We start from the raw sequence: 13,820 nt of genomic DNA, 5'->3' as shown, positions 1-13,820 counted from the left end.
GGGGGTACGAGTTGCGAGCATTAATGTGCGCAGCGTCAAGTCCACCACAAGATGTGTATCCACGTTGGCCTACCTAACCACCATCAAGGCGGACCTCCTGTTTCTGCAGGAGTGCGGGATACTGCACCTCGGCAGGTACGGGAAATGGTCCGGTGCCTGGGCCTGTGGGCCTTCGATCTGGTCGGGGGGTAACGACTGTCGCTCCTCGGGCCTGGCTATTCTGCTGCGGGGGCGCGACTTCACTATCTCTCAAGTTCAGGAGGTGGTGGGGGGGCGCCTCCTAGTGGCTGACGTCACCTACAGGAACACACCCCTGAGGCTGATCAACGTGTACGCCCCAGCGGTACGGAGTGAGCGGTTGGCCGTCCTGCAGCGGCTTCCACCCCTGCTGGCTACGTCCAGGCCGGTCATCCTAGGCGGAGACTTCAACTGCATCATTGATGCAGATGGAAGATCCGGCGCGTGACAGCGGGTGGGGGGAGTCAACTGGACGTCACATCCAGATTCCTGATGGGCACGGTGAAGGGCGCCAAGCTGCTTGACGTCTTCAGCACCCCTGCAGACGGAGTGTTGCGGAGGTACACCTGGTCTCGGCCAGACAGGTCTATTCGCTCAAGGATAGACTTCCTGTTTGTGTCACGGGCGTTCTCGGTCAGGTCCACCGGCATCGAGCTGCTGTTCTTCTCTGACCACTGCTTCCTTCTGGCCAACTGTCACTTAAAGGATGACCAGCCGGCCGGCAAGGGGACGTGGAAGCTCAACACGACTCTGTTGACCCCAGAGAACGTAGAGGAGCTTAACGGGGATTACGCTGGCTGGAGAACCGTGAAACCCCTCTTTGAGTCTCCGGGCGACTGGTGGGAGACGGTGAAGGAGAACATCAAGAGGTTCTTTGTCCTCAAGGGTGTTCGGAAGGCAAGAGAGAGGCGGGGAAAGCTGTTGCGACTCCAGAAAAGGATGCAGAACCTGCTCCTTCTGCAGTCGATGGGGGTCGATGTCACGGAGGACCTCCGCGAGGTGAGGGGCCAGCAAGCCTTGCTCTTTGCCGCGGAGGCCTCCAGGATAATCTTCCAGTCCAGGGTCCGCTCCGTGGAGCAGGACGAGACATGCTCGCGTTTCTTCTTTCAGAAGGTGCACAAAGAGAGCTCTGTGCTTAGCCGGCTGAAGGAGGACGACGGCTCGGTGACGTCACCTCGGCCAGACATTTTGACGATCAGCAGATCCTTCTATGCCGGACTGTACGACACGAAGCCCACAGGCAGCACGGCCTCCGAGTCGTTCCTGTCGTCTATCACGGAGGTCTTGGACGACGGCACGAGGGAGTGGCTGGACCGGCCGATATCCCTGGACGAGCTGACCAGAGCCCTCAAATCCTTGGAGAGGAATAGGACTCCCGGGAGCGACGGCTTACTGGTCGAGCTGTATTCTGCTCTGTGGGACCTGGTCGGCTAGGACCTGCTAGAGGTGTACGATAGTGTGCTTCGGGCAGGGGAAATGTGCAAGTCCATGAGGAAGGGCATCATTACCCTCATTTACAAGAGGAAGGGGGAAGAGGGAAGAAATTAAGAATTGGCGTCCCATTTCACTATTGAACGTGGACTACAAAATCCTGGCCAAGGTCATAGCCAACCGGGTCAGGTCTATCCTGGAGTCGGTGATTCACCCTGACCAAACCTGTGCTGTGCCGGGCAGGAAGATCGCTGAGAGCCTCGCGCTCATCAGGGATACGATCACCTACGTACAGGACAGGCGGGTGGACACCTGCCTCGTGAGCCTGGACCAGGAGAAGGCCTTCGACAGGGTCTCTCATGCTTACATGAGGGACGTCCTCTCCAAATTGGGGTTCGGGGAGGGCATCCGCAATTGGATCCGGCTGCTCTATGCCAACATCGTTATTGCAGTCTTGATCAATGGGTGGGAATCGGACAGTTTTCCTGTCAGATCTGGAGTCAGGCAGGACTGCCCGCTCTCTCCTGCCTTGTTCGTGTGCTGTGTGGAGCCCTTCGCCGCCTCCATCAGGAAGGACGTGAGCCTGAAGGGTGTGACTATCCAAGGCAGCGGAGGCCTTCAGGTCAAGACCTCCCTGTACATGGACGATGTCGCCGTCTTCTGCACCGATCGTCGGTTGGTGAGTAGACTATTGGACATCTGCGGCCAGTTTGAACTGGCCTCGGGTGCCAAAGTCAATATGGGTAAGAGCGAGGTCATGTTCTTCGGGAACTGGGACGACCGCTCCTTCATCCCCTTCACCGTCAGGACAGACTACCTGAAGGTGCTGGGTGTTTGGTTTGGTGGAGCTGGGGCGTGCACTAAGACTTGGGAGGAGCTTATCACCAAATTGAAGCAGAAGCTGAGCAGGTGGACGCTGTGGTCCCTCTCCATCGCGGGTAAGAACCTGGTTGTCAGGTGCGAGGGGCTTTCGGTACTGTTGTATGTGGCGCAGGTTGGCCTATTCCCTGGACCTGCGCTGCTGCGGTCACCCGGGCCATCTTCCACTTCATTTGGGGGTCAAGGATGGACCGGGTCCGCAGGGACACCATGCACAAAGACCTAGAAAATGGGGGAAAGGGCGTACCGAACGCCACCCTCGCCCTGATGGCTACCTTTGTGTGTGGCTGCATCAAGCTGTGCGTAGATCCTCAGTACGCAAACACCAAGTGTCACTACTTACTGAGGTTCTACCTGTCCCCGGTGTTGCGAAGGATTGTCCTGGCCTCATTGCCGCGGAACGCTCCGAGTAGTTGGACCGTCCCGTACCACCTGGCCTTCGTGGAGAATTTTTTGAAAGGAACCACCTTTGACCACAAGGCCGTCAGGCAGTGGTCAGCCCGTAGTATCCTCGAGACCCTTCGGGAAAAGGAGAGGGTGGATCCCGTCGTGTGGTTCCCCATGCAGACTGCCAAAGTCGTTTGGCAGAATGCCTCATCGCCAGAACTTTCAAACAAGCACAAGGACATTGCTTGGCTGGCGGTGAGAGGGGCTCTGCCAGTGAGGTCCTTTATGCATGCCCGGAATCTCTGCGCCACCGCACGCTGCCCTCGAGGTGGCTGCGGGCGGGGGGATGAGACTGTCGATCACCTCCTTCTGGAGTGTGCCTATGCGCAGGAGGTCTGGAGGGGGATGCAGTGGTATTTGTCAAGGTTCGTCCCAAGCAGCTCCGTGACGCGGGACTCCGTGCTCTACGGGCTGTTTCCCGGGATGCACACCGAGACTAACATCAACTGCGCCTGGAGGACCATCAATGCGGTGAAAGACGCTCTTTGGTCTGCCCGCAACACGCTGGTCTGCCAGCTGAAAGAACTGACTCCGACCGAGTGTTGCAGACTGGCGCACTCCAAGGTCCAGGACTACGTGCTGAGGGACGCACTAAAGCTTGGGGCAGCCGCCGCCAAGGCGCAGTGGGGAAAGACCACGGTATGAAACCCCTCGTCCAGAATAGAAAAAAGGGTCCTATCTGGTAACTGGGCCCAGCTGGCGCCTTCCCCAACTGGTCACGGGGCCAACTGGGACTGTGCGGGGTGACGACTGCCGGGGTATTTTCTTTGCTTTGTTTTTTTTTCTTCTTTGTTTGTTTTTTTTCCTTTAGTTGGTGTATGTACCCCCAGGTAACCCGGAGCGGCTTGCATGACTGGGTAGGTGTATAAATATGTTTTATTTTTTGTACATGCTTACGAATAAAGTATATTTTTTCACATTAAAAAAAAGTGACGAATCATCTGAAAACTAACCTTCCAGCTCAGCGAGCAAACTCACATCCAGAACCTCAACCTGAGCTACAAATCTTCTCAAAAGTCGATGGTACATGAATGTTTCTTGAATCAGCAAAGTTCCCAAACATTGATATCAGTCGATAGAACACTATAATTTATAACTTTAAACAAGAGTGATTAAAGTTTTTATTCAGAACTAATTCCACCTGTGCATTTCTGGAATCAAGGGAAGAAAGATTTTAAGGCAGAAGTGTAGCCTACAATGGGTATGTGCCATTTCAACATTTAAAATTAATTTATTGCACAACTCCCTGCTTATTGTTCATTTACTCACTTTAAGTTTGCGCCTCGCATTAAATTCTTGCATTTTCTTCTGAGCGTTGTCCATATGAGCTATATTAGCTGCTTTCCCAGTCACCCAAGGGTGTTGCAAGGCCTGATGAACTGTTAACCGTTTCTGTGGATCTTGCACTATCAGTTTTCTGACCTGTTTATGTTAAGACACAGTGCCTTAGAAGTAGCATGAGGAAGAAACTTCACTGGTTGTGAATCACTCTTATTTACGTGATTTGAACAAAGACCTTTTCAACATTCAAAATGCTTTATTAAATCCTGAGGTTTTTAGTCAGTTTTTTTTCCCTTTGGTTACAAAATTGTCCCATTTCTTTTTCTCATCTGTTGTTGCAACCTGATTTTCAAAAATGTAAACAAAGAGAAATAATCTGGCAGATCAAATGATGCAGCTGCAAGATTCAGAGGCACAAAATGTAGATTGATAGCATTTTTAGAGCATTAGAGTGAATAGCTTCAATGTTCTTATTTTTAAATTCATTCATGGATGAGGGCATCGCAGGCTAGAATTATTGCAATTCCTAGAGAGCAGTTAAGAATGAACCACATTGCGGTGGGCCTGGAGTCACATGTAGGCTCGACCATGTGAGAATGGCAGTATCCTTCTCTGAAAGACATTAGTGAACTAGATGGGCTTTCCCCCCCCGACAATCGACAATGGATTCAAGGGTATCATTAATTCCAAGTTTTTATTGAATTCAAATTCCATCATCTGCCGATTTGAACTTGGGTTCCCAGAACATTACCTGGGTTAACAGTCCAGTGATTGTAACACTAGGCCATTGCCTCCTCATTATAATAATAAAATCTTATAATAAGTAAGTAAAACACAACAATTTGTTTTATGCTCATTGATAAGATCTTACAAAGCAAAAATAGCTACTACCGAATTTTGTTATTGCAATTTTATCAAAATTGACCCTGCCAGCAGAAGAGATTGACAGCCCCAATAGGCAGAACAAATGATGCAGCTGCAAGATTCAGAGGAATGGATAATGGGATGCTTTAAAATTTGTCTCCTTACCCTTATGTGGGGAGCAACCCAACTCTGACCACTTTGAGTGATGACTGTGTCCAAACGCCTAGACTGACACCAGAGGCTGCACTTTACTTCCTGTGCTGAAATCATCTGACTGAAAGCTATCCCCAGGTGACTTGACTGAGGCCTAATGACAAGCCTGATAATCCTCCTTCCTTTGTGTTTGTGTTAATTGGCAAGGCAAGGCAAGACAAGTAATATGAGTGATAATGGGAACTGCAGATGCTGGAGAATCCAAGGCAATAAAATGTGAGGCTGGATGAACACAGCAGGCCAAGCAGCATCTCAGGAGCACAAAAGCTGACGTTTCGGGCCTAGACCCTTCATCAGAGCTATGAACCTGGTTTCTCTGCCTGAGGGGCAAACGCATAGAGGCAAGGAAAATGCAAGACAGTGACACTGTGAGCATCCAGGTAGGTTTGGAGTGAGTGAGCACTATGCTAGAAAGCGAAGAGCCAAGAGATGCAGCCTGATCCTGTATTTGAGCTGGTGCATGTCCCTGAATGCACAGTGTCCTTGCTGCAACATTACAATGATAACTGCTGATGAATTCCAAGGCACAACACTGAAATGCAAAAGCGTCATGTAAGTGTAACGAGGGCTCTTAGAGGCTGGCAAACATGGAATGCTAATTTGTGGAGATATGGGGTGCATCTCATTGGTGCCCGTGGAGCATGTCCTGAGGGTGCTTTTGGCCACTGAAATTAACTTTAAAAAGTCTTGATAAAGATGGGGAAATCTTACATTATTCCCATTCTCAGTCACTATCCATGAGATAATAGCTTGAGGTAAACAAGTTGAAAGTAGTTGAATGAAGGTACATCCCTGGAATGGTAAGTTTTTCTTTTATTCATTCATGGGATGTGAGTGTTATTAGGCCATCATTTGTTGCCTGGCTGGTGACGAGCTGCCATCTAGAACCATTGCAGTCATTGGGATGTAGAATACCCAACATGCTGCTAAGCAGTAAGTTCCAGGTTTTTGACCCAACTCCTTGAGGTTCCTCTAAAGTTCCACATATGCCAAACTCCTAAAACTTGGAGTGTCTCATTATTTGGAGTGACTTCAAGTTCATTCATGGCAATCAGAACTCTGAAACACCTCTGTGCTACTGTCTTACAATAAGCGAACAATTAGCTTATTACTTTCGAGCTTAGTTTTTGAATTATAAATGCTTCCTCAGATTCCTGCAATACTTACCAGATCTTTTGCATTTAGAGACACATCATCCCACCAGGGGGAGACAAATTCATAGTCACAGTTCAAGATCCTGCTGTACATATACTGGTCACCCCTTGCATCAAAAAATGGTTCAAACCCACATAGTCTAGGAAAGATAATAAAACATAACTTACAGTGAGTATTTTAAGACTATATTAACTTAAAACATGAAAATAAAAAATAGGAGAAGTGATTTGATGTGGAAGGTGTTGTTTACCAGGTAACACTTCAAAATTTAATAACTCTAACAACATATTAGTCTACACCCTGTAGGCCAGATCTTCCTCTTCTCTGCTTAGAATTTTGAACTTGACATAGTGAAAGCAGATTTTGGTACAAGCTGTTCACTGTTTCCCACCTATTCATTACAATAGCTTCCTAGGAAACAGCCAAGTCACAGTGTGCAATTCTTTAACTTGCACAGGACGGTGAACAAGAGTCTGTAGGCAAGTCAGGAAGCCTTATTAGGGTCATGGGCACCACAATCTGGTAAAGCTTGCAGGGATGTCTGGTAGGGTTGGGTCAGCAGCGATCCACATGCTGAGCTGGGCCAACAGCTGCAAGGCTATGATAGCAGTAGTTTGGTCTGAGACCTGATACTACCTCTGTGCAGGCATGGGAACATTAAATGCAGTGATGGATTGGACCAGTGTCATCCATAGGCACCTTATGTAGCACTAGTAATTCAGTAGAGCAGACATCAGACATGGGGAGGAAGAAGTTCTGAGTAAAAGTATTTCATAAAAACCGAAAGAACTGTGGATGCTGTAAATCAGGAAGAAAGACAAAGTTTCTGGAAAAGCTCAGCAAGTCTGGCAGCATCTGTGAAAGAGGAAAACAGAGTTAATGTTTCGGGGTCCGGTGACCCTTCCTCAATGCACATTCCATTCTGAGGACGGGTCACCGGACCCGAGCGTTAACTCTGTTTTTAGCTTTACAGATGCTACCAGACCTGCTGAGCTTTTTCAGCAACTTTGTTTTTGTGTTCTGTTTGTGAGTACGTCATTTAGGTTCATGTAAGGTTTAAGCAGCGGAGAAAATAACTGCTAACAACCATTGGCTTGGAATCAGAATAGAAGCGGGTAAAGGCAAGAAGCACTTCTCCTCACTGGGGCTTACTTACTCTGAAAGAAATACTGCAGTAAAGTTAAAAACAGAGCCTTAAAAATGTTTTGAAATTTGCAGAAGCCATATGGCTTTTAAAAAGTGTCATTTCATTTTCACATTTGCTTAGACAGGTTTAATCAGCAGGTTACCACAATTTATGCATGAAACTCAACAGCTTTAGAATAATTCAGCTGAAAAACTGCCTACAATTAATATTGCTAGCAAATCAAATTAGTGCCAACATGAAATCAAGCCTGAAGGTTGGTTTGCTTTGTGTTATCTAAGTTTTGGCATCCATAATTTTGACAAAACATATTGTGTATTAGTGGATAGCATCTGAGTTCCTTGCAATATTATAATATGATGTTTTACTCTTGACAGTATAGTCATGTTTGAAGCACACTTACAAGATGTAAGTTATGACTCCAACAGACCACATATCCACCTCGGGCCCGTAGGTGCAGCCTCGTAGGATCTCAGGTGCTGAAAAATGGAAAATAATCAAATGGCATTAATAACTTAAACATTAAATACATATTATTAAGCTTTAGAAACAAAAATAAAAAGTGCTTAAAATATTCAGCAGGTCTGGTAGCATCTGTGGAGAAAGAAACAGTGAGATGAGAGTGACAGCCTTGACATCAAGGCCTTTTCAATCAAGTGTGGCATTGAGGAGCCCTAGCAAAGCGTGTTGGAGACAAACTCTCTACTGGTTGGAGTCATACCTGGCACATAGAAAGATGGTTGCAGTTATTGGAGGTTGGTCATCCCAGCTGCAGGATATCTCTGCTGGAGTTCCTCAGGATAATGTCTTAGGCTCAATCACCTTCAGCTGCTTCATCAATGACTGTCCCTCCATCGTAAGTTTATAAGTTGGGATGTTTGCCGATGTTTGCACAATGCTCAACACCATTTGTGACTCCTCAGATACTGAAGCAGTCCATGTTCAGGCTTGGGCTGACAAGTAACAGTCAAAAGCCAGGCAATGACCATCTCCAATAAGAGACAACCTAACCACTACCCCTTGACATTCAATTATGTTACCATCACTAAATCCTTGGGGTTACCACAGACCACAAACTCAACTGGACTGACCACATAAACACAGTGGCTAAAACAGCAGGCCTGAAGCTAGGAATACTGCAGTGAAAAACTCACCTCCAGACTCTGTCCACCATCTACCAGGTACAAGTCATGAATGTCTTGGAATACTCCCCACTTGCCTGGAGGGTAAAGCTCCAAAAACACTCAAGAAGCTTGATAACATCCAGGATAAAGCAACCAGCTTGATTTGCATCACATGTACAAGCATTCACTCTGCCTACCACTGACACTCAATAGCAATAGTGTGTACTATCTACAAGATGCACAGGAGAAAATCACCAAATTAGACAGCATCTTTGAACCCCATGAACACTTCCATCTAAAAGGACAAGGACATGGGAACACCACCACCTGCAAATTTCCCCCCCAAGCCACTTACCATCCTGACTTGGAAATATATCTGTTCCTTTGCTGTCACTGGGTCAAGATCCTGGAATTCCCTCTCCACGGGTATTGTGGGTCAACCGACAGCATATGGATTGCAGCAGTTCAAGAAGGCAGCTCAGCACTACCTTTTCAAGGGCAACTACAGAAAGGCAAGAAATGGTCACCTGCCAGTGAACCTTTGTCCCATGAGTGAATAAAAAAAAGTTAATGTTACATGTTAGTGACCGTCCTTCAAGACTGGGAGCACGTGTTAAGTAAGGCAGGGAACCAGACAAAAGTTTGCTTTGTGTGTTTCTCATGTGGGAACACCCCATCTGCCACTGGCTGAATACAAGTAGTGGTAGGATGAGGGTCTTAGATGGACTTTAATGGAGAAAAGGTTCTCCCCTGCCCTCTCATTCTCAATTCAATGCTCTCCCTGCCTCTAAGTCTGCTACTGGTATGGATAGGAGATATTAAATTGTACCTTTGTTTCGAAGCTGAAATCAAAAGAAACAGCAAGAGATACACTATTCCCAATTCCTTCGCTTACGCTGCATTTGCTCCCAGGATGAAGCATTCCACTCCCATACATCCCAGATATCCTCATTCTTCAAGGACTGCAACTTCACTCCTGCAGTGATCGAGAACGCCCTCGACCGAGTTTCCTGCATTTCGCGCAACTCATCCCTCACACCCCGCCCCCGCAATAACCGCCAAAAGAGAATCTTCCTAGACCTCATATACCAACCCAAGAACCTCCGGATACAACGCATCATCCTCCAATACTTCTGCCATCTGCAGTCCGACCCCACCACCAAAGACATTTTTCCATCCCCACCCTTGTCTGTCTTCTGGAGAGACCACTCTCTCTGGGACTCCCTTGTCCACTCCACACTCCCCTCCAACTCCACTATACCTGGCACTTTCCCCTGCAACTGCAGGAAGTGCTACACTTGCCTCCACACCTCCTCCCTCACCTCCATCCCAGGACCCAAGATGACTTTCCACATCAAGCAGATGTTCATCTGCACATCTGCCAATGTGGTATACTGCATCTGCTCTCCCCGTTGTGGCATCCTCTACTTTGGGGAAACCAAGCAAAGACTTGGGGACCGCTTTGCAGAACACCTACGCTTGGTTCACAATAAACAAATGCACCTCCCAGTCGCGAACCATTTTAACTCCCCCTCCCATTCCTTAGACGACATGTCCATCCTGGGCCTCCTGCAGTGCCATAATAATGCCACTCGAAGTTTGCAGGAACAGCAACTCATATTCCACTTGAGAACTCTGCAGCCCAATGGTATCAAAGTAACAAAGTGTGGGGCTGAATGAGCACAGCAGGCCAAGCAACATCTTAGGAGCACAAAAGCTGACGTTTTGGGCCTAGACCTTCCCATTATCTCTGAGCCCAATGGTATCAATGTGGATTTCACAAACTTCAAAATCTCCCCTCCCCCTACTGCATCCCAAAACCAGCCCAGCTCGTCGCCGCCTCCCTAACCTGTTCTTCCTCTCACCTATCCCTTCCTCCCACCTCAAGCTGCACCTCCATTTCCTACCTACTAACCTCATCCCGCCCTCTTGACCTGTCCGTCCTCCCCAGACTGACCTATCCCCTCCCTACCTCCCCACCTATACTCTCCTCTCCACCTATCTTCTTTTCTCTCCATCTTCGGTCTGCCTCCCCCTCTCTCCCTATTTATTTCAGAATCCTCTCCCCATCCCCCTTTTCTGATGAAAGGTCTATGCCCGAAATATCAGGTTTTGTGCTCCTAAGATGCTGCTTGGCCTGCTGTGTTCATCCAGCTCCACACTTTGTTATCTCGCAAGAGATACACTAACTCTTTTACATTGTCCAGTTATTTTCGTTAACTGCAGGGATAGTTGATCTGTGACATCAGGCATAGCATTGAAAATGAATCTAGGAGCTGTGTATTTGGCCCTCTCACTCCACCTTCTTGCTGGATTCTTGCTGGTGGACCCCCATTTGGAGGGTGAATTTAGGCTACTCTTTTCTTTAATTAGAGGTCTTGAGATAATCTACACAACAATGAAATGGATATGATTCAGAGCATTGCATCTCTTTTTTTCAGGTACTATTTACCATTTTCAGGTTTGCAGAATTTCTAACTTCTACATCAGGTAAATTTGGGTCACCACATATTGCATGCTGTGCCTCACTAACATCTAGAATCAGGGTAGAGGAAGATGGAGCAAAATTATACCTACTGTGTTGACTAGTTCTTATAGTATGCTATTATCCAGCTGTGGAAATGCAAGCCACCACTTACACTGTGGACTTGAACTTGATTTGTTATTGTGTTCAAGGCTTATCTGATAAAAATAAGAAAATATGAAATTTTAATAGGTGCAATGATTTGGAGCACAGGCTTGCTGTTCTCACAGATTTTTTTAAATGTCATATTGTATTGGTGGCCTTAACTAGGGAAGTGAACAGTGGGAAATCTATAACTCTGGTAACCTTTAATTAGAAAATAATTTAAAAACTGTGCTGTAGGACTTTTTTTCTCTGTAATGGGGTTGCAGATACTAACAAACAGCTGTATACGTTCCCCTTATGCTGTTTATTTGAGCTGAATAAGAAGGGAAACAGGAATATATTCATCCCATTTTTAAAAGTTTCAGAATCTTGAATTGAGCCTAAGCTGAGAGACAGGGGTAATGCTAAAGCCCATTTCTGCATAGGGTGTTTGTTTCACCTTTACCGTGTTAGTTGAAATTTTTTTTCTGTTACTATAGCTGTTAACCGTGATAGAAAAGAGATTACAGCAACAGCAACACATCTGACATGGCCACAAAAACAGACCACTTGACACTGCGCAGTCTGTGATTGTCTCACACCTCTTTGAGAAACTTTCAAAAATGAGATATGCAAGGACAAATCGTAGCATTTCAGGTCTACTTCAACTTTTGAAAGGTCCAAAACATACTTGAATCATATGGATACATTTACTTAGGCATTGCCTTTTTTGTTAGCATAACTATTACTTAAATTTCAGCAAATGGGAACAGAGATATGCTGTGTGGATATAGTGAGTAGTATCAAGGTTAGGTTTGAGTTAAGAATAATATGTCGAATATCCTCAAACATGCCACCTCTCGAAATCCATGCCCATTTTTTTCATGAGTCTATGTTTACGAAGTTTCAACCAGGTCTCTGCCCTTCCCGTAGCACTGAATCTTTCTTAATTAAAGTCCATTATGGTTGTGACTAATAGAAAACTATTCTTCCTCATGAGTCTCAGCCTGTGTGTAAATTGACACAGTTGATCACACTATCCTCCTCCATTATCTCCACTATGTTGCCTACCAGGATGGGACTGCTGTCCCCGGCTCCATTATTATTCTTGCAATCAAAGCCAAAGAATTATTTGCAATAGCTTCTCCTCATGTCCTGCACTACTACCTCTCAAAGATTTATCCTTGGCTGCTCCAATTTTTTTTATCTTAAATGCTGCCCCAAACGAATACTTATCAGCATTCACATAAACGTTGATGACACCCAGATTACCTCATCAGCATATCTTTTGACCCCTCTATTGCCTTTGACTTGTCAGGTTGCTTGTCTGATGTCTAGTACTAGTTAAGCAGAAAATTTCTTCAAATTAAACATTCTGAAGAGTGAAACCATTGTGTTTATTCTCTTCCAGAAGCTCTGTTCTTTAGCCACCTATACCATTGCGCTTCCAGACCAGTGTTGTGCTGTTACAATCACGGAATTTTCTATAAACCCAAGATGAACTCCTGATCCCACATCTATTCCATCATCATCACTGTCTACTTCCATATGCGTAGCATCACCTATTTTAGCCCTACCTTAGTTCATGTGTGCTTCAATTTATTACGAATGGATTTAAGGGATTTAATGATAGTACAGGAAGGCTGAATTGTGGTAGAAGATCAGCCACGTTCATAATTAATGATGATACTAGTTTGAAAGACCTACTCTTATTCCTAGTTATTATGTTTTGTATGGTCTTATGAAAGCCTCATTTATACCTTTGTTACTTTTAGATTTGGCTATTCCAGTGCTCTCCTCATCAACCTCCCATCTTCCTACCTCCATAAACTTCAGCTCACCTCAACTTTGCTAGTATATCCTAACTCAGAGCAAGTCCTATTCATCCATCACCTCTATGTTTGTTGACTTACATTAGCCACCAGTCTAGCAATGTATCGATTTTAAAATTCTGATTGTTCTTTTCAAATCCATTCATAGACTAACCCTTAGAAATCTGGACTTTTCCTTTTCTGGCCTTTTGCACACGTCTATTGTAACCACCATTGGCAATGGTCTCGTCAGCTGCCTCAGTTTTAAAATCTAGAATTCTTTCCCTGAACCTCTCTGCCTCATTAGCACTCTCACTTCACCTAGCTGTCCCCAGCCTTGGAGGCTCCAAAAATTGTGAGTTGTGGTCTTTCTGTCAAAGGTGACAATCAGTAATTTCGAGGTGCCAAAATAATACTGCCTCTCACTACATGCATGTCAATCTGTATTTCTTTCATATTACAATCAGCTTTTGCAAAATTCTAATGCAGTAAATTATCTAGTGTAAGCACATGTAAACACGTTTGTAGACTGAGACATAATGCACAGTAAAAAGTAACCTCTTCAGCAAGGTATACTGACTGCAGTTTGTTTCTACTGACACTAATGTGGCATTCTAATCAAGAAAGATTTACTTAAATTTTTTTCTGCTTTCTGCATATCTACTGTATTTTAATAAATAGAAAGTTTAAAGTTGCAGACTTTGGTGTCACAAATAATGCAACTACTTGCATAGGAAGTTGTGACCATTATCAAATACAGTCATTAAGTTCAAGGCATCCATTACTAATTAAAATTCGTCTTATCATGTAAGATGCAGCAACATGTACTTGTGTGTGTGTGTATA

At 45.6% G+C, this 13,820-nt stretch overlaps 1 protein-coding gene across 2 annotated transcripts in view; it reads right to left on the bottom strand.

Annotated features, from left to right (window-relative positions):
• The window catches only part of LOC125465805 (calcium/calmodulin-dependent protein kinase type IV-like), a 150,639-nt gene that overhangs the window by 16,988 nt on the left and 119,831 nt on the right, over positions 1-13,820 (bottom strand). For both annotated transcript variants that reach the window (XM_048559678.2, XM_048559680.2), the window contains 3 exons: positions 7,836-7,911; positions 6,301-6,427; positions 4,045-4,197 (listed from right to left, as the gene is read on the bottom strand). In XM_048559678.2, coding sequence (XP_048415635.1) covers positions 4,045-4,197; positions 6,301-6,427; positions 7,836-7,911 — 356 coding nt within the window. The remainder of the gene's footprint in view (positions 1-4,044; positions 4,198-6,300; positions 6,428-7,835; positions 7,912-13,820) is intronic.

Source organism: Stegostoma tigrinum, chromosome 30 (genome assembly GCF_030684315.1).
Source record: "Stegostoma tigrinum isolate sSteTig4 chromosome 30, sSteTig4.hap1, whole genome shotgun sequence".
Taxonomy (NCBI): Eukaryota; Metazoa; Chordata; class Chondrichthyes; order Orectolobiformes; family Stegostomatidae; genus Stegostoma; species Stegostoma tigrinum.
Note: the sequence above shows the minus strand (reverse complement) of the source record. Positions and strands in the feature narration are given on the sequence as shown.